The sequence below is a fragment of the Barbatula barbatula genome (genome assembly GCF_947034865.1).
Source record: "Barbatula barbatula genome assembly, chromosome: 18".
NCBI classification, from domain to species: Eukaryota; Metazoa; Chordata; class Actinopteri; order Cypriniformes; family Nemacheilidae; genus Barbatula; species Barbatula barbatula.
Window position 1 is genome coordinate 7,826,679 of NC_136781.1, and position 21,157 is coordinate 7,847,835.

The 21,157-nt window shown below is 40.1% G+C and overlaps 1 protein-coding gene across 10 annotated transcripts in view; it reads right to left on the bottom strand.

Moving 5' to 3' along the window:
- diaph2 (diaphanous-related formin 2) overlaps window positions 1-21,157 on the bottom strand; it is a 364,217-nt gene that overhangs the window by 317,861 nt on the left and 25,199 nt on the right. For all 10 annotated transcript variants that reach the window (XM_079480319.1, XM_079480327.1, XM_079480323.1 and 7 more), the window contains one exon: window positions 20,821-20,841. In XM_079480319.1, coding sequence (XP_079336445.1) covers window positions 20,821-20,841 — 21 coding nt within the window. The remainder of the gene's footprint in view (window positions 1-20,820; window positions 20,842-21,157) is intronic.

Below are 21,157 nucleotides of genomic sequence, written 5' to 3' on the forward strand. Positions count from 1 at the left end.
AGGGGCGTTTCACATTAGCACTGTTGATGCACACCCAGGTTCGATTGATGTCAGTGTTTGGTTCGGTTGGATGATGTGAACGCGGTCTTTCAAACCCTGGTGCGCACCAGGGAACCGTACCAGAGTCCACTTGAAAATGGAGGTCTGGGTTGCGGTTTATGTGAACTTCAGTACAGTTCGCTGCTGATATGTCCTTCTCATAAAGGCATTAAATCGCTTTCACAACTCCTTCCTGGTGGAACATTCTTCCTCACGCGGTCCGGTCAACCACATCTCTAACAAACTTTAAAAAAAAAACTTCTGTGAATACTTGGCAGTCAAATGAAAAAAGAATATTGAAATAAAAAACACTAACCCTCTCCTCTCTCAACATGTAGTGGTCTAGCTTTTGTTGAAACTAGTAACTTTGTATTAGCACCTATTGTACTATTGCTCTTTTATGACATCACAAAGTGCTATGACTAGTGATCTACACACAATGCTGCATTATTTAATGATCATTTGTTATCATACCTTGTTTTCCATTTTTCAAACCCTTTAACTTCATACAGCATCAAGTAAATCATCTCTTGGCAAAGGCCAGCCTCTGTTCTTCAGGTTTGGCCTTTAAATAAAACAGCAACACGGATAATCAGTAAAAACAATGTGTTTGTGTATTTCTTTGTAGTGTCTAAAAGATTGTGTCTTGTACAGTTATTGTTCGCAGTCTTGGCAAGTTCACGGTTTGCATACAAATGCTAATCAGAACCTCACCCTTATGTCTCAAGTTCCACTCCTCAAAAGAACAAAGAGAGAAGAACAAAGACATCTGTGAGAAGGCCAGCGACAAGAAATTATGCAGTAGCATCTCTAGGACACCATCTCTTCTGTCGTTCTTCGGAGCCTGGATACAGATAGTAGCGCAGGAGAAGACTCATCCTGCATTCGGCTAATCCGATTCTGTGCGGTACATCTGAACAAAGAAGTAGACAAGATTTTGTGGGTGAGAGCATCCTGTGTTTCTCGGCACCTGCACCAAACCCTGCGTGAACAGACAGAATTTCCCTTACTCGGCTTACTGTTCGACTTTATATAGAGAGCAGAGTCTCCTCATTCAAAACCACTTACGGTCTTAAAGGCGGTGGAAAGAACACTTTTCCTCTACAAAGAGCATAAATCTGTAATGGTGGTTTGGCATGAACACTTCACCGTTCACCGACAAAAATTTTAATATAGGATTGCAAATTATAATTATTTTTTAAACTATGTAAACTGAAGATCCGTGGTGGATCAAAATCAGAAAATTTGACAGCATGTCAAAAACTTTCAAATCCAAACATCACACTCTTGTGCAACTGCTTAAGTATATACAACTTGTGAGCCTGGATGCGTTCATCTTGCTCATGTCATGGCACAAAGATGGTGCGATTATATATTTCGACGGGGGTGAAAAAATGAGGATTAAATGAGCAGCAGCAAGGGAGAAGAAAAATAATATATATAACCTATATGCTGGTAGAAATTAATTGTGTAGCATCATCTTTATCACTTGATAAAGCACCAGGGGAATAATGATTAGCAGTAATATAAATGTAAGACTTCCATCCCTGAAGTTGGATGGTGAAATCAATGGCAGGACACAGCCGACACAGAAACTGCTGCAAAGCGATCAATCACCCTAACTTTTCTGAATCCGCTCGCAACCTTTCCTCGCCTAGTGCAGCCCAGGGGGACTTACAGCAAGAGGAGACAAAAGCATGTCAATAGTGCCCGGTTTTCCATCAAATGTACTCCTTAATCACCCAGCATTTAATGCTGTATGCTCTCTGACTCTTCCCTCCACACCAATAGTGTTGGCTAGAAAACACACATTTACCTACTTGCCGCTCTGTGCAAGCCCTCATCTATCTCCGCCAGGAGCCTGGGTCTCCATTAAACAGTGTGTGGAGAGGTGGGGGAATGTTAACTCTTTATTGATGTTGTTGTCTCCATTGTCTCGGCGAGCCTTGAAAAAGCTCCAGTCATTACCTTCTCCTCACTCAAGCCACTGCTCATCGCAAGTCATTGTTCAAACAATTAGCTCGATAAGACGAAGTGAGGGTGAGAAAGGATGTTACGGAGAAATTGAGTCAAGCACCTTCGCAGCTGCTTTTCTCGATCTATAAAGTGCACCTCGACCAAGAAAACAAAGAAGTCTATATCAACAGAAACTCTTTTCATAGTGGACCATAAACTGGACAATTAAAAAAAGAATGAAAACAATCCCACGTCCGAAATGCAGCATTTGCAGTCGGCAGTCTACTTATCGTCCTGCAAAAGTGAAACGCCAAAATCAATTCTGTGACAAAAAATATGCAAATAAAGCCGAATGCTTGTGACAGCAATGAACCGGCGCCTACATTCTGTTTAAGATGACTTGTAGGATATCCATCTTAATTGTTGTAATTACTGGACCCCCAGCAGTGGAGGTCTCTCAGTGTGGCAAACACACCCACGGGAGAACATCTTGTCTCCTGTCACTTCTGGTAAATAGCTCCCTACTCTGATGAGCTCATCTCTCCGTCTCCCACTTGCACATCCAGCTTGATAGCAATTATTTTTGAGGCCATCCCTGGCAAAGCACATTATTTAGATTTTGGCTTCTCGATCGAGTTAGCTCACAACTCTCCACCCCTCAGTGGGAAAACGAATCACTTCATAAGGAGGGAAACAAATGATGTTTTCAGACGTATTTGCCCAGATTTCAACCATTTGTATTCTAAGTGGTTGTTTATGGGAACGGGGATCCGGGGCATATCCTTGGCGAAATGAGCTACTTTATACCATTTAAATATATTACAGCCAGAGGCTCTGCACATTTGAGGAAACATCTATGCAGACAGCAGTTAAAAGATAAGGGGTGAGGCGAATACCCAATGAGCATGACAGAACAATGCAATTTCGAAAGACGGGTCAAAGGAAGGCCACGAAGGCAAATGGAGTGTGCCCCATTTCTCTCAAATCCCAAATATATCCTGTGAAAAACCATGTCAGTCTGTGAAAAGAAAGCACAAGTTATATTTGAAACTCCCGAGCATGTTTGCATTAAATCCAAAAGCTCGCTCGGCTTGTTCCAGAAACATCTGCAAATGCTGTGGTGGCATTTCTGTCATTGGAGAAAAGCAGGGAAAGGAATATTTCTGGGCTGCCGAGAGTCGATGTTCTTTTTGCATCTCATTTGTTTCTTTTTGGGACCGGATTCAAAGGAGCTCCGTCGAGCCATCATTTAGCCCTGCACCTGTCACTCACTGGGAGAATGCTGGTTTAAAGTCTCACTGGCTGATGCTTTCTGACTCTAGATGACAGCTGGAAGGCGAATATTGAAGTTTCTCTGTTAGTCTTTGATGGAGTCTATGCGAGTAGCTATGTGATTTCCCCCGCACCTCAACTCGAGATATTGAATATAACACTACAGCACAAATCTCCTGAACAACACAGCACTAAACCACACTATATATACACCTGTAACACCCACACACCTAGTCAACTGTTCATTATAATGCATCGACTTTATAATCTATTTGACAACAGTTTAATATAAACAAATCCTCCGTAATAGATATCTAAAAGCTCTCATCATAAAAGATTATAGCATGGAAGCTCTGCACTCCACATCAAAGTTGTATAAATGTGCTTTTAAGCATATGTCAATAGCAGAGGTAGGTGTGCGTGTACTCCACTGAGGTGAAGGGAAGCAGAGACGCGGTGGGGCCAGGGGGTAATGCATGTCAAGGCGCATTACACTTTAGCACTAATGTTGCAGACAGATGGAAGGATGAATAGAAGGACGGATAGGCAATCTGACAGTAGAGAGACACTGACAGAACAGAATGATGTGGTGAGGAAAATTCCCTGCAGGAAAGGCAGCATGGAGAGAAAAGTGCTCTCTATTTTTAGAGGTGGGGCTGGAGAGATGCTTGTGACAGCCATCCGCTAGCAAACACGCAGTCAAACAAAACCCCACGGAGCTGCCCGCCTCAGGTCAGCTTGAGATGATCACAACTTCAATAAATCATAATCACCATCATGCCAGTTTGCTCAAATCAGAACCCTCCAGGCGATAGGCTTCTTTTAGGGTTCTCCTGTTTACGAGAACCTCTTCTTTTTTTAAAGCTTTTTTTGGTCGCCCAAGGTAAATTGCTTGACCTGAACCAAACTGACATAACGTGCTCCGAGAGCGAGCGTTCTACCATTATAGAGTCATACAGAATGGGCAGATTGCTGAGACTAAAAGAGGACGAGTATTAAAGAATTTGTGAGGTTTATTTGTTGTTCTTAGGTATCACTATAAGCTACCGTATGTAGAGATGGCTTTTTTAAGGCACCGGCTGACATTGTGACCTCACCATTGTAAATAAAAGCTTTCAACTAGAAGAAAATGTCAACACTTTAGAGTGGGTTAAAAAACTCTGAGAAGTCGTTGCATTCACACAGATAAGAGATTTGGCCTTCAGCTATGTATAAAGTAATGTAAGTAACTGAAGAGAATGGTATATAACGCAATGTATAGAAATACACAGAAAGGAAACTCCTCATCCTTCGGTAGAAATAGAGGTGAGGTATAAGTAAATGAGAATGATGCTTATCTATGAAAAACAGGGGTTATGTAGGTAGTTGCAATGAGGTTTCTATGCTGTCGCCAAGGGTGTTCTGACATTACAATGCGCTTAGCAAGTCAACAGAACCCCAACTCTCTGTGATATTCTGGTCCCAAATATAAAAACGTACATCCGAATGCTTAGAAAAGTAATACCCGACTTATATTTAATAAGTCACATGATTTGAGGTACTACTACATTAATGTCTATAACACAAAAAGTGCAGGATAAATTATGATACAAAATTCAATATTAAGGTTCTGGGTTTGTTCAAATCCCTAACCAAAGGCATAAGCAACAGTACCAGCTATGTTTAGTTTGCCTTAGCAGATTCTACTAACATGAACAAATATGAAAACCATTACATGCTGATTTTAAGCAGTAAACTATCAGCTAATGTAAGACGCGCAACATGCCCGTCATTCACACTGCAGATGCATTAATAAAGAAGTCATCTCGCCTAATTTAACTTCAGTCAACTCGTGGCCGAAAGCCAAGCGTGAACAGTGCCGGAGCCGACGGTAGCCCTGGGTCCTAATTATGAAAAGTTAAAGAATGATTAAGTTGAGTGCTGTTTAATGACTTTTAACACATTCATTTTGAAGACGCTGTGGGCGTACGCTGGCTGACTACAGATTTGAGTTCTAATTCACTCCCACGTTCGCGCAGGCTTGTAAATCCATGTGTAGGTAAGATAATCGTACGTAACATGCAAAATAATTCTGAAGCATTTATTCACGAAAAGAGCTCCTAAATCCAATGCTGTCCTTTAGTATTGCTGGATAGCTCGCTGCCAATGTCGCTGGCCCCCGGATAGAAACTGGCACTGTTTCACATTCACTTCACACCAATGGAAAAATAATCATTACTGCTTCAGTCAATAATGAAACAAGGACAAGGTAGAGAGAAAGCGGGACAAAGGAAGATGGTTGTCAGTATTAAAAGACGTTAAGGCGGTAATGGCAGCGCTCATCCGGAGCTAAACAGGGTTCCGTGTGAAAGACGTGAGAGAGCAGGAGAGCTCTGCAGATTGACGGCTGAAAGAGGCTGTACTGTGTTCTTTATCAATCCTTCAGCAGAGGCTGAACTCATGCCGGGAGCTGTTCACTAGAATTGGTGCTGAATACTGAATGAACAATGAATAGTGATGGGAACATTTCCGTTCCGTTTTTAAACGTCATACTGAAGGCTGATCTACTTTGAATCGACAAAATCAATGACTAGGAGAATCTTGTGAAAAAGCTCTGGGTCACATTCAAGCACAAAGTCAAAAGACAATTTTGCATTAAGACAATGAAGCCTATTATGGGGCATTAACATTTTATTTGAATGGCCATAAAGCTTATCCCCTGCATTAGATTCTCATTAGCTCTTTATTAATGTAACAAAAAAAGTGTTGTATTAAAGTAAAAACTATTCTAAAAGATTGTTGGTTACCAACATTCTTTAAAATATATTTGTTTGTCTTCTGCAGAAATAAGAATGAATGTTGGTAACCAATGTTGGTTACCATTGACTTTTATTGGTTTTGTGTCCATACAAAAGAAGTGAATGGGTACCCCCATTGTTTGGTTACCAACATTCTTCAAAATATCATCTTTTGTGTTCTGCGAAAGGAATAAACTACAGGTAGGTTTGAAATGACATGTGGGTGAGTAAATGATTAGAGAATGTTTATTTCTGTGAGAACTATCCCTATAAAGATCTAACATCCTTCAAAGTATTAAATGTCTAGTATAACAATGGTGACATTTTTTGTTCTAAAAGTTGGGTGTGAAAAAGTGCTTAACCATCTTACCGATCCTAAAAATAGGCTTAATTTTCACCAAGCATATCTATAAAAATGAGAAATATGACCCAGACATGTGTATGCGATTTACCCAAAGTTCCTACAACAATCTTTTTCTGCATTAAAGGTGTGCCGTATGATTTGAACATCTGGGTTTAGAGCATTTTTGTCCACACTTCACACAGCAAAGGACTGTCAAGAAGAGTGTTGCAAGCTCCCTGTGGTCGCTCAGGAAACGCAGACACAGCAGCGCAGCTCATAACACACCTGGATTTACAGGTGTCTAACTGTCACTGATGTCGGTTTACCAGCATACGAGCACTGGGGACCTGAGAGAGCCGGAAAGCATCCTGTGACTGAAGGAGTGATGTGAGGAGATTAGTAATGTTCAGAAGCACCTGCAGTGTCTTTACATTCTTTGCCCACTCCACACTTTCTCCAGCTGTATAAATTACCCTGTTTAACTAATTATGAATAACTTGGTCCTATGCCGAGGGTTTAAACCCCATACAGACGACGTGTTTCGAGTGGAACGCACCTGGGCGTTGCTTTACACAAGAGAGAAATCTAAGGACTTTGGGAAACAGTTATCTCCACGCGACAAGATAGGATTAAACAACTGTGTAATGTGGACTTAAAAAAGCAAACACTGCACTGTACCATTAAATGTGACTGTTTAAGGCACTGTGATGCTGAGGGAACAAACAAACGCAGGACGTTTGTATTTACATTTGCATCTCTGCCAAACGGTTATTCAGTCGGATAAGTTTCAAGTGCTCTTTCATGGATAAAAGAATTTTACAGCATTGACTGATAAAAGTGCACTTCCAACATCACACCCGACATCAAAAATAAATATCTGACTGCTCGCCGAGCTCTTCAGCGATAAAGATCTTGCACACTTCTACCCCCACACACAGTTAATAAATAACTGCCCTTATAATTCATTTACTTTCCCTCATAAAAGAGAGAGGTTCATTTTCATTAATGCAATGCAGAGAAGAGAGGAAAATAGATGATTATCTATTTCCAAACCTAGATTTTTCTGTAATGGCTCACTGTGTCTTTGGCGCTACAAAAGGATGCGTTCGCTTTCAAATGAAAATGAAGCTGGGTATTCCACAGTGTATCAGTCTGTGTGGAGTTTTGAAGATGCACGAAACGACCTGAGGCCATCAGCACTTTTTAAACCTGTGAGTCAGCAGAAACGCGTGGTCTCCTTAACCCAAAAGCTTCCGACAGACCTATAGCTATCTGTTTGTTATTTACATCATTCTGTTCTACCCCCAAAAAAACCCACATGCTTTCACAAAATTCCTGGTTCTTCTGAGGCCTTGCATCCATGAATAAGATGAAACTGCAATTATCCATCCTTTTTTACTAATTACACTTGAGAGAAACTCGACAGCTCTTTTTGGCTTTTTCATACAAACTTTGCAAATGCAAATTAGCATTTCAGTAAACAATTCTAACAATGTGCTAAATTTACTTTGCTACAGCTGTAACATTACAAATAACTGGGATTAAAATGTCACCCTCAATGACGAGGAATATACTGCTATTGTTTATAGTAGCATGGATTATTCAGTAGATAAGCCAGTTGTAACATTGACAAAACTCATATATTCAGCTCTAAGACAAAATCTTGAAATAAAATATATTTTTGTTATATATCAAGACTGTGTTAAAATTCAAAGCTTGAAACGTGCAAGTCGCACGTACAGGAACCTCCCTGCATCTAAAGCACCAATTTGTCTGGTAGCAACACCCACATGCAACATAAGCACTATTTAATTCATCCCATCTCTGCGCCCCTAACACTTCATGTGTTGCAGTCTGAGAATTTTATTTTCAGCTCAAGCACAAATATTTAATTTAAGTCAGAGCTGTAGTGTGTCTTTGACCGCATGCTCATGTTTAGGGAACGGCGGGTTCAGACTACGCAAAAAGACCTTGAAAGTCGAACAGCGACAGTGCATGGTAATGGACTTATCTAAATTCGGAGGCCAATTTGCTCGGACTAATTATTATTTTATTAATGGAGCAAGACAACACCTTGCTTGTCCTCTTTCATCTTAATTGGTGTGCTGAAATTCTTAGGCAAATATTTGGGCAGTGCTACGTAATGATAGAGGAGAATATGGATGGTATGTCATGTCTTGGTGAAGACAAGGTGAAACGAAAAAAGCAAAACGTGAAGAGAAAATGTCTTTAATCTATTTGAAATTTACTGACTCGCATTTAACATAAGTGATCAGCTCCTCCATCCATAAAACGCAACAAACCAGAGCATTGTTCTGTGGACAAAAGCCAACAGAGGCATCAACATCATTAAGCTCCTTTGATATCCTCTTATAATTGTTTCAAAGAGATGAGACTCGCAACTGCCAACGCAGTGGGTTCAAGCTGTGGGTGAGTATATCAAAGTGCCGAAAAGACCAACACTCAAAGCAGTGAAAGCCCTTGATGTTTGTGGAGCATTAGCCACACCCTAAACCCCTGCCATCACACACAGACATGGAGACTTCAAGAGGTCTGCTGAGTTATTACTATTAAATCATTATACTGTACATATTGTCACTGTCCTTCTGAAACTTTGTATTTCCAAATGTGCTGTTTAATACTTTGTCATCAAAGTTTTTATTGGTTAGATATTTGCAAAACCCAGTGACCAACAAAGGGTGCATAATAATGATTTTATTAATCACGAAATATGGAGATACAAGGTTTCAGAAATACAGCAGTGACATCTGGTGCATTACAATTTACACCAGCTGATCACCTGAGTACACGCTTTGTTCATCAACTCGGGCTATGAAGTGATGAGGTTTCAAACAAGGCTCACATTGAGAGGTCCACCTATAAACAATTACCTCATCCACTTCATTTGAGCCCACAAATCCCATTGTTTTCCCTCTCTCATGCAGAAAATTATTTGTGGGTTGGAAGAGCTGGACTGAATGAGCTGCAGGTTTAATTTGCCGCCTTTCATTTCGAGAAGATTTCCCCTCCCAGCTGGAGAACAAACAACTCACTTCCATCAAGGAGAATAAAACTTTTTAAAAAGCACTTCCTCAACAGCGGGATTAAGATAACCAAATGTTAATAACCGGCTCATGAAAAATTCATCGGTCCAGAATTACACAATTTACCCAAATACCAGCCTAGAACACTATAATTAAAGTGATGCCTCTCTGTTTTCACACGAGTGAAGGACAGGTTTGGAGAACAAAATCTAATTTAGATGGCTGAATGGTCCCGCAATTAACACACCGATTCGAATGCTGTATAGGCTTTGTCTGAAATCAAAGACACCTGTCTTGCTGCCCACTCGGTCAATAACTAAACAGGCAGCGTTCTTGTATAAAAGGAACCTTGTAAGGTAGCAAGACATGTCTAAAGTGAGCTTTAGAGATAAGCCAATGAATATTTGATGACATCAAAGCATTGTCCTGGTAAACATGCTTTATTCTTTCAGCCAACCACTAAACTGCATGCACAGGATTGTGGATTGTGCCTAAGCAGACAGGATGTTAAGCCGACGTCGGACACAGTTATGAAGTGCTGAGTAACAGGAAGTAAAGGCTATACAAAGGGCACGTGCGCTCTGCGCATTACTATGCGGCAGGTCGCTTCATACAGTACATGCTGGGAATCACCCCTACGAGGATTAAACTCAGCGAGTTGAGAGAAAGGCAGTGCAGTGCTGTGCTCTCTCCCCACCTTCCTCACTCTCTCTCTTTTTTCCATCTCCGAGTGAATAAGCAGAAGATATCTCGTTGATTTTACAGCATGCCATCAGAAGCACCACAAAATCCGGCAGAGGTCTGGAGGCCAGGCAGAAAAATAAAACATGGATGGAAAAAAACAGCGCAGGTCAGTTCTTGAGGAAAGGAAAACAGACAGGAGAGCAGGACATTTCTCTTCCATCTGCAGTCCTGAGGCAGGAAGCAGGGGCACGAGCTACGGCTCATTACACCCGGCCTTCTCTTATCACTGCCACTCTTCATGGAGTCATACGCAAACACACACTTCAGCTAGTAGGCCGGGTTTCTATTGCCTCTTCTCCTCACAAATGTAAACATTCCCTTTTTGTCTCATTGCTTTATTATGCCATAACACAATTTGAGCAATCCATGCCTAAAGGACGTTTCTTTCTGCACGCATAGTAAATAAAAGAGCTATTTCTTTATGTAGTTAAGAGACAGCAACAATTTTCAGGTCCCGTATCGGGGAAATGCATTGACATAAAGATTGGCCGTTGTGACACACGCATCCACTTTTCATTTGTTCTCAGAAGCGCAAACATTACAGATGAAATTGCTTTGTGTCTTGTAACCTTGATCATGTTTTATATTACATACGGTATACACTACACTTCAAAGGCCATTTTTCCTAGATGCCAAGCCCTGAATGTGTGGACCAATCATCTTTTAGAGTCCATTAACATGATCAACACCATTATAATGACAGAACATCTGGAACAAAGACCTCTAATAGCCAACAGCTGCTGGGTACAATGACAGCCATTAGTGAGCCATTGACACTGTACTCACCCTCAGCAGAAATGGACATTCTGTAATTTAATGCCAGCTTCCATAACTCTATCTCAGTTCTTTCTTAAGTAATCAATAGAATAATATAGTGAATCATCATTATTAGCTATAATTCTGGTAAAAGTTTCACATTTCTTAAAGAGTCTATTAAATAAAGCCTATTCCAAAGCACCACACTTTGTAAATGGCATATGTAATTCATGAAAGAAAGCTAATTTTAAATCTGGGAGCTATTAGAAATAGACAGCAGCAATACTGTGTCAGGTTTCTATACGTGACAACAAAGCTCAAAAGGGCTTGGACAGAACATCACGCCAAGACGCCAACAAAGTACAGGTGTGATCTGACTGGGCAAAGTTAGAAGCAAGACGTTGGAAATTGGGCATCACTAGCTGGTATTGATTTGTGGGAGACTGAAAGAAACAACAGTGACTATCGGATGGATGTACTGTATTAAAGAGCCTGAGGCAGACTTTGAAAAGGCCCGTGAACTGTGTAAGTGGCCTGCTGAGGACGAGACAGCATTACAGGAATATTGTCTATTACATCAGAAAAACTTCCAACAATGTTAATAATACATTTATCCAAAATGGGATAATTGGATAAATAAATCTCTCTATATATGTAAAATGTCCAGAACTAGGTTTTTTTATAAATATAAAAACCTTTGAATCCTCCCTTCACAATAACCAGGACAATTAAACATAAAAAAGTAGAGACAGAAAAACATGGTTATTAACTGCCTCTGTAAGTCTTTGGTGACCATTAATATAATATAATTATACCCAACAAAGAAGCGCAATGGTGTAACGTCAGCAGCTGACAAAGACCCAATTGTTATTATCGCAAGCCATTAATTACATCTCATAAAAGAAGATATAAGAAGTGAAATATTTTTTTCTTTTTTCTTTCTTTTACCTTCTCATCTTATCAGTATAACAAGGTTCTTTATTATCTCACTCACACATACTCTCTCTAACAGTATTACAGATGCGATATTTTGCAGTAATACTCACTCGTTTCACTCCATTAAATATATAATTCTAAACTTATTGGACAAGCTAAAAATTTATTTACATAAATGAAAATACATCTAATATATATTACATAAAAAAATATTATTTTTTATTCAAAATCATAAAATTCGGATTTTATGGTAATGTTGAAACACTTTAATAACATATTGAGTTTCGGGAATAGCAGGAAATAGAATTGAGATCATCTGTAGTCGACACACCAGCAACCCTTCTCCATAGAGACCATGACAAAGAGTGTAAAAAAGCCCAACTACTGTAATTGGTTTTAAAATGGTGGAATTCATTACCGTTGTGCTGCATGTTCAGAAATGTGAACAGTACAAACACATTCACTGGAGGCTTGAACTGATCTGCTAAAAAAAAGGCATAGGGAGATGAAACGCATAATTCAAATGACAATTTTAGTGTCACTAGCCTATGATTTCTGCGCTTTTTCCTCTGCTTGCATTTTATTTTGTTTTACAAGCAGAATTATTACATAGTAAAATATAATCTGCACCTGAAAAATCTATGTAAAACATGCAGTAAATTATAGGGAGACCTGTTACTATTGTCATTTTAAACCTGTTGTGCAGAACACAAAAGAAGACATTTTGAAGAATGTTCACTTCTATTGTATAGACAACAAAACCAATGCAAGTCAATGGGAATCGCCATTGTTTGGTTACCAACATTCTTCAAAACATCTTTTGTGTTCTGCAGAAGAAAGTTATACAGGTTGGCGTGAGGGTGAGTAATGATTACACATGTTTGTGTAAACTATCTGTTTAAGGACCACCAACATGAAAGCACTGACCAAAACCCTCAAGCTAATAAAGCAAAACCCAACAATGACCTGTGTTCATCAGAAACAACCCGATTTTACCTGATTCTTCTGATTATCATCATGTCGAACATTGCATTAGCACTGCCAGAGAACATGTATATAGATAAAACGTATCCCTTTAAACACAGTGTTAGTTGTTTGGGATAAAAGCATCTGCCAAATCTGACAAAAACATTTAACGTGTTAACATAAAATGAATCTCTGCCACATATAAAGACTAGTGGTTCACTAGGAGAGGAGAGGATGACACAGGACGAGACCACAACAGGAACAAGACTGACTTAAAAAAAGCTTTTTGATTGGCATTAGCTTGACAATGAGTTGCCAGCAGCATGTTTTATGACAAGATGAGACCAGGGCGCCAGTATAAATTATTCAGATGCGATTGCAAAAGTGCAAAGTCGATAAGCAGCCTGTCGATGGGGAACGTGGCAGCTTTAGCCACACAACGTCCATCTACGACACCAGCAGCGAGAATAAATAAAGGAGTGAGCTGCCTGCCTCTATGTCAACGCCCTTCAAGCTCAGGGAATTGTGAGACCAAGAAAGAGAAAAGTTTTTTTGCATGCTCACTGGATATAAGCAATATTGATCTAGCCAAAATCTATCTGAATACTGTTGGTAGGTTTCACAATAATTCCCCCCTTTAAACATCAGACAACTAACAAATGGTATTGTAGCCAGAAACAGTACTCTTCAGGTCTGAGAGAAACCCATTAGGTCAATTCCATGGCAACAATGTGTCTTTTTCTACCATCACACAGACTAAAACTACAGTACTGGGCTGCATTGATTTAAAGATACTTACTGCCATCTGGTGGCAGCTTGATTTGCACCATCACTCAACCAAATAGCAGTCTTTAGAAAAACAGCCGGTTCATTATAAAGACTTATAATATTATATATTATAAAGACATGCACCCTAAAAACACAACCACACCGAATATGTTTATAGTACATTTGCAACTATCAATAAAATTAGTCTGACACTCAGGAAACGGGAAAAACTAAAAATAATCCATTTTGAAGGGTTTATTTCTTCAGAGCCCCTCGAGAAAAAGAGCGCTGAACACTAAACAGTCTCTGACCCGTTCTTGATCAAACCACAAATCGTTAGGTTTGGCCATTTGGGGGAGCACTTAAAGTGTGTTTGATGAGCAGATAATGACGGCACACTACAGAGCGTCCATGGATGACGACCATAAAATGTGCAGCCGACAAGTGCCACACCTTATTAAGGCTGTGATTTGCTGAGGAGGCCACCGGGAGTCTCCGAGGGAGACGGCTGTGTTTTAAATGGAGGACTGCCGCCGTGGTAGCCAGGGAAAATCTCACCCGTTCAGAGCGATACCTACCCAATAAGAACGTTAATGAGAAGAAAAGAGGAAATGGCTTTTCATTAGTTCCGGGCTGAAAGAAATCCAGTGAAATAAAACAAGGAGAAAAGCCTCGGGCAGTCCAAACATATTGTTCCCTGAGCACAGTTCCCAAGCTGTCTGCATGTGCCATTAACTGTGGTCATACTGTGTTCATGGCTTTATAGTTGAAGTAAAATTATCTTGTGGACCACTCTAATTGTACGAAAACCTGTCCAGAAAGCACTAAGCGTGTGCCACCACTAAACACCCCTAGATAACAAAGTAATTTTCAGGAAACAAAAAAGCATGGACCAACCACTCCAGAAAAAAGTTGGCAGACATTCTGCATTAATGCATTTCATATTAAAACAAAGTCTGGGACATATCAAAGTGTTCATGCCTTTCCTCAATAGCCTTAATAAATAATAAGAAAAAGTAAGTAGCACTCCTACAGCTATGCAAATCTGATGCTACTGGTGTGTGAACAATTATATGTGACGACAAGAGGTAAAAATACGCTATATGCTATAAAAGTATCACGCTTGCAGCAGGAAAAGGGCAAGAACGTGAGAAGATGGTGTTGAAAGGTGGTCAGGGAGAATGACAGGACCGCAAAGGCCATTACCAGATCTTTTGACCTCATAAGGACATGGGAACATTGCCGCACGCACTGGAGCCGAGACTAGGATGAAGGAACTGATAACATCTAGAGGACAGAGGGTGATTTGATTGACCACTGACAAAAGAGAGAGACTTGGGAATACAGTGCACTTCAGTCGCAAAGACAAACCCAAAATGGGCTCCTCTCTTATACAATCACAAGAACACACAAATGTGAGGTGCACGTGCGCACACGCATATACAAACAAACACAGCCCATCTCTTTTCCCTTTAATATGAGCACGCCGTGTCCACTCTTGGTTCCCTTTCATCTTCTCTTCATCATAATGAGATCCTGCTTCCCTCTTTTGAAGGCAGTAGCGCTGATTGTTTGTTTCCCATAGAAAAGAAGGCCACGTGGTGTAATGCAGCAGTCACTCACCATGCAAAGAGACCTTTTCTGTCACCGGAGGGAGCTGGTATTGACATACGCTCCCAGTCTATCAAGTCGCAATTCTTTACACACTTTCTAGATTCAGTGTCCTACGCTACAAGATGTTTGTCCTTTCTGTGGGTATTCATTCCTTGCCATGACTTACAAAATATGTCGGCGTGTAGCATTGTAGGTGCAGAAAAAGCACGTCTGTCTGGCTGGCTTTCTTACATTTATTAGCCACCAACGTAGGGAAAAATTCGACTTCATATCAAAGTTTAACACACTCTTTTAACGCAACTAATAAACGCCGTCTTTTGTCGTTACCCACATAAAACGAAGACCGGGACACTGAAATACAAATAATTCTCCCAAAGGGACCCAAAGAACTAGTATTACAGTTGAATCAATCGTATTTCACTTCACATTTCCATATAAGCACTCGACTGAATGGCATTAAAATTGTATGCAAGGTCGTGGTCGCAACTAGTAAGCACGGATACATCAACCGAGACCCCACGGGAGATGAGGTCAGGTGTCGCAATGAATACAGCGTTAGTGTCAATGAACCCTGTGAAATTTCAATATACCTGGGCACGTAGTCACAAACAAAACAAAAAGCATGTGTCTTAGAGTTGATCCCCGAAATACTGCGACGGGACCAACTCAGTCTTGAGGATGCGCACAGTCAAATGATAAAATACAGCCAGAGGGGACAGAAATTCATAGACCTTCATATAGCAGAAATCACTGAGATACTGTGGAGCATCACTAACATGTCAGCTACAATCCCATTAACTTCAAGTAAAGGCATATTCTGGGTTAAATACAAATTAAGCTCAATGGACGGCAACGGTGGCAGGCTGTCAATAACCACAGACAATAGTTTCAACTCTTATTTAACAAACAAAGATATGTTAAGCACTTTCAATATCTATACTGTAGGGCAAAGTCTTGAGCAGACAACAATTCCCCCATTGGAGTTCACTTCTGTCAACACGTTAATTTCTTTATCTTTACAAACTGACAGTTTTTATGGATGCCCTGGATAGTGCCTGACCTTTATTTAACCCAGAATATTCCTTTAAACAACTGCCACTGTGTAATACGAACAGCTTGCTACTTGTGTTCCCGTAGCTCAGCCGGTAAAGTTAGCAACCGCAAGGTCATGACAAACTGATAACCACTTGAACACAATTGAAGTCAAAGTTAAAGGGATAGTTCACCCAAAAAATACATTCTTTCATCATTTAGCTTTGTCATTTCAAACTAGTATTTTCTGCAGAAAACAAACAAAGATAATTTGAAGAATGTTGTTAATCGAACAGTGGCAGTACCCATACACATTTATTCTATGGACACAAAACCAATGCAAGTCAATGGGTACCGGTGATTTTCGGTTACCAACATTCTTCAAAATATATTTTTTGTGTTCTGCGACTAAGGGAAGTCATACCAGACAAAGTTTCCGTAGTGTAAATCCTGCTGTTGAATCCAATGCACCATCTGTGAGAACCCAATTAGAGAAACAAATAATAAAATAAATAAATCAACTGAGACAAAACAATCCATTACAGAGCTCTGTCGGTTTATTCAAGTATAGGGCCATGTACTGCCACAAACTACCATGTTGAACATACACGGTATTCAATGAGTGCAGTTACTTAATCCTAATTAAAATCATGAATCTATAAAAATGATAAACACGATGCGGGCGGAGACCAGCTATTGATTTATGTTTTAATAGAAAGTCTTTGAAAACACCAAGGACGTGCACCCTATGAAATCAACTGAGCCTCCAGCACAGTCATCATTAATGGCCAAACTGAAACAGAGACCTTTTCATAACGACACTTAGTTGTTAGGGTCAGGTTGGCCTTGATTTTATTCAGACATTTTTTTAAAGGGCCCACAGATGCTGGTCAGTGCTATCGAGCAGCGGTACAAGTAAAAGCAGAGGCAGTACACCTTCACTGAAAAGAGCCTTTAAAAGCTTGAATACAATGAGACCTGTGTGGCAAAGAGGAGCCTTGAAACAGATGCATGCTGGGTATTAAGTCTAATAATGAAACGAGTGAACCCCACACACACATGCCAAGGATATTAATTTGACTAGAACCCAGTTTCTGTGAAGGAAATACAAGAAAAGATAGAGACAAAGAAAGTGTTGTGGGGGGGGCAAATGGGAGAAGGAGAGAGAGCTACTGAAAAGAGATGGAATAGGTCTGTCTAAATGTGAACTGCTATGTATCAAATATACAGACAAAAGCTCCAAAGAGCCTGTAATAAAAAATACTTAACGTTACCCATAATGCATCATAAGAGGAAAAAGTCAAATGAAAGAAACAGAAATTGAAAAATAATAAGGGGGTAAATTATAGTCTCACAACAAACAAGATATTTGGACATTTTAAAGCCACACAGGTAAATTATGAATACTGAGTGCTTTAAGAACAAAAGCTGACACGTTTCCTGCCTTACGCCCGTTTCATACCGCACGTGTAAGCAGTGCGTAGGGAGAGCTTTGGCAGCGAGTGTCAACATACCACGTACAACAAAGCAATTTCGCATTACGTTATTTTAAATACATCAATGAGCTAAATATCTTCCAGAACTTCATCAAAAAGCTTATTTTATGTATATTGTATAACTTTGATTTGTTTTATCTGGCTGATTCATGCTCTTTTAGATCCACGTAGTACAAGTTATGATTAAAAAGACACCGTGCTTTGAAGGATACGATTTAAGTCACTAAAGGGTTTACTCACCATAGGAGAGAGTGATTGACATGTGATGCGATCGTTTTTCCTTCTTCACACATGATGACAGTGGGGTTTAGACAGTACACTGACAGCGTAATGTGATTGTTTTCCCCTCATTTATATTCAATTTAAACATAACATTTAAGAAATATTTATCCAAAGCGACTTACAAAGAGTTCAGGGAGCAGTAAGCGACATGTCGTACAGGAGCCAATAATACAATAAATGATACAATAAACAATAAATAGCTTTAAATGTGTTGTTGTGGTTTAGCTAAAAAAACTCCTGACAAGTGTTTTAGGAAATCATGGCGGCTGTTAAAACAAACTTAAATGCTTTAAAGGTAAAAGTGTTACTTTTTCCAGTCAATCCATCTGCATTTTGACTGTAAAGTCGCTTTAATGGAGTGTGAGCATTGCAACAAAAAGTTATTTTACAACACGTGACACCTTAATGCATGAAAAACAAATGGAAGCCACTTGCCAAAGTTTTGTCATGTATTGAAAATAATCTTTGTTGTTTCTTGCCTGGGTTTGCCATGTCTTTCAGTTCCATAGAGAGTATTTAAGTATAACACAATTTAACATGACAGAAAGATCCATGCCATTTCACTTGAGAAAGGGCAAAGCCTTTGTCCCATGTGAACAGCGGCTAAATCATTTAAAAAATACAAGCTTTCTCCATTATTTTCGGAGACGAAAGCACGGATTCTCAGGGTGCGTCTGAACAGTTCTTGCAGACTCCAGTCCCTGAGGTCTGAGTCTCTCCTCTATCTCGCTCCATGCCCGCAACTCTAAACATGTCGCTATGTTTCCGTGGAAACAGGCAGTCTCTCTGAACTGCAGGACTGTGCGATTATTGATCTCCTCCTGAGGTCTAGAGAGACGTTGCGGGTCAAGTCATGTAACCTTATCAGGTAACTACGGAGCAGACTTCAGGGCAAAACGCAGACTGGGTTTTGTGCTCTGGTTCTGTTTTATTGAAGCCAAGGGACCTCGATTCCCTCTCTGAGGGGTTTGGCATTCGGGACCCGGAGAAACATGGTCATTTTAACACACTATCTATTACTTTCTATCTTGGCAATCAAAGCAATGACACACTTGATCAATTTATCTTTGTTGTCACCCAGGGCGACGGATGCTCCGCTTGCACCTCTCGAGTCAGCACCGTCAAGATCAAGTTGTGCCCATACAAACAACTAAAGCACATGTGACTCAGCAACAATTGGACACATCAAACAATCTAAATTCAAGCCCTGCATTGTACCTGTGAAAAAGCGTGCCGCAGAGACGTTGCAGCTCAGGCAGGTCGATTCCCCCCAAAACCATACTGACAGCATGGAAATAGCAATCTGCCCAGTGAGAAGGCCTTGTCTTGGCCACACTTCTAAGTGCATTGAACATATAGGCTGGGATATTTGGACACAGAGAAAGAAAGAAGCAAAAAACAACTGAAATGGTAAGAAAAGGCTGCCAGGTTTACTACAAGTCTCCACACTCTCCCAGCCACAGGAAGTGCAACAATCCTCTGCACCGCTGGAAACTTCTAATTGAGGTCTTGTTTGTGGTGCACACTGCCAGACAGTTATTCAATGGACATGATCCAAGAGCAGCATTCACTGAGAAGTGATGCAACATTCAAAACATACTTCTGTGCTCATCAAACCGAACATGTTTTATGGCTGACAGGTTATAGAAAAATACCTCGACAAACAATTCCCCACCAACGGGCATGAGAGCATTGATTGAACAGGCCATCTTGCAGCAAATAAATGGGTCTGTTGTGGCAGCTTATTGCTGTATTGTAAATAACACATTTACCTGTGCTTCCTTATCTTCAAGCCTCCTCACATACATCTAGGGGCATTTTCTCATAGCTCCGGCAACAATAAAACAGCATTTCAAATGACAAGTGACACTTGCGGAGGCAATAACAGAGCCCCTCTAAATAAATAAAATAAAACAAATAACAAGCAGACGCGTATGGGCTATGGGACTGCACTATGTGAGAAATAGCAGAAGCCAGTCTGCAATTACGGCATTACGGAGCTGTGAAATGAGGAAACATCGCCATCTCACAGACAGCATATATTTATAAAGATTATTACTGTCATTTTTGAGAAAGTGGCAAGGGGTGCGAGGGGCGAAAGTAAGTGACAATAATAACATGAGCAGCTATGAACATTTCAGAAACAATAGTGACATCCTGTAATGGTAGTGGGACAAAGACTTATCAAATGGGCTGTGCCGAATGCAGTTGCAAAATGGAACGTATTTATATGAGGGGCAAAATGTTTTTTCTGCTGTTCAATCAACACAAACTCTATGTGTGTGTGTGTGTGTGTGTGCGCGTGTATGTGGGAAATCTAATTAAGTGATACATTCTCAGTATGCTGTCTGGGGGAAGGAAGGAACACAATGAAAGCCATTTAGATACAGAACATTAGAATAAACAGATTAGATCACAGATTATGATTATTTGCCTAAAAACTATTGCTCATCCTTGGTGTTACAATATTTAAATGCTAATATGTGTTTGGCAGTGATCCATTTCAAAGAAAAACTGCTTAAATGAACAAAAAGGTCGCCCGGTTTATTCTCACAGAGCACAATTGAGAAGTCACTCATTTCCAAGTGTGCAATTTGCATGCAGGGATGGGAAAGGAAATTTATAGCTTTTTCAAATTATAGCCTATAAAATACTTTAATGCTGAAAATTAAATACAAATAGAAAGCCATTGAAATGACCTCCTTGCAACTTATCAAAAGAAAGGAGAGAAGAGACAGAAAGAGAGGAACATTGCACGCTAAGTATAAAAAGCGAATAAATAATTTGCTACTTACCGCAAGTTTGCTCCCGGTTATCTGCATGCAGCGGTCAGCGGAGGGAAGTTAATGTGCAAAAAGACACAAACAGCACAATCATTAGTAGGCCAGAGACTCTCCGGTACTATCCTGCTCAAGTATTAGCGCTTATACTTAAATCACTGGCACACTGGCCCTCTCTGCTACACTGTCTACTCAGATGAGAGTTAAATACAACAGGGTGGAGAGAGAGGGTTTACACGGACACGGAAGACAATGTCTGCCATTTTGATGACTGCTTTGAATTTGGTATGAATTGATTGTCTTTGCAAAACAAAGTGATATAGTCATGCTTTAAGGAACGAGCAGGTAAGCA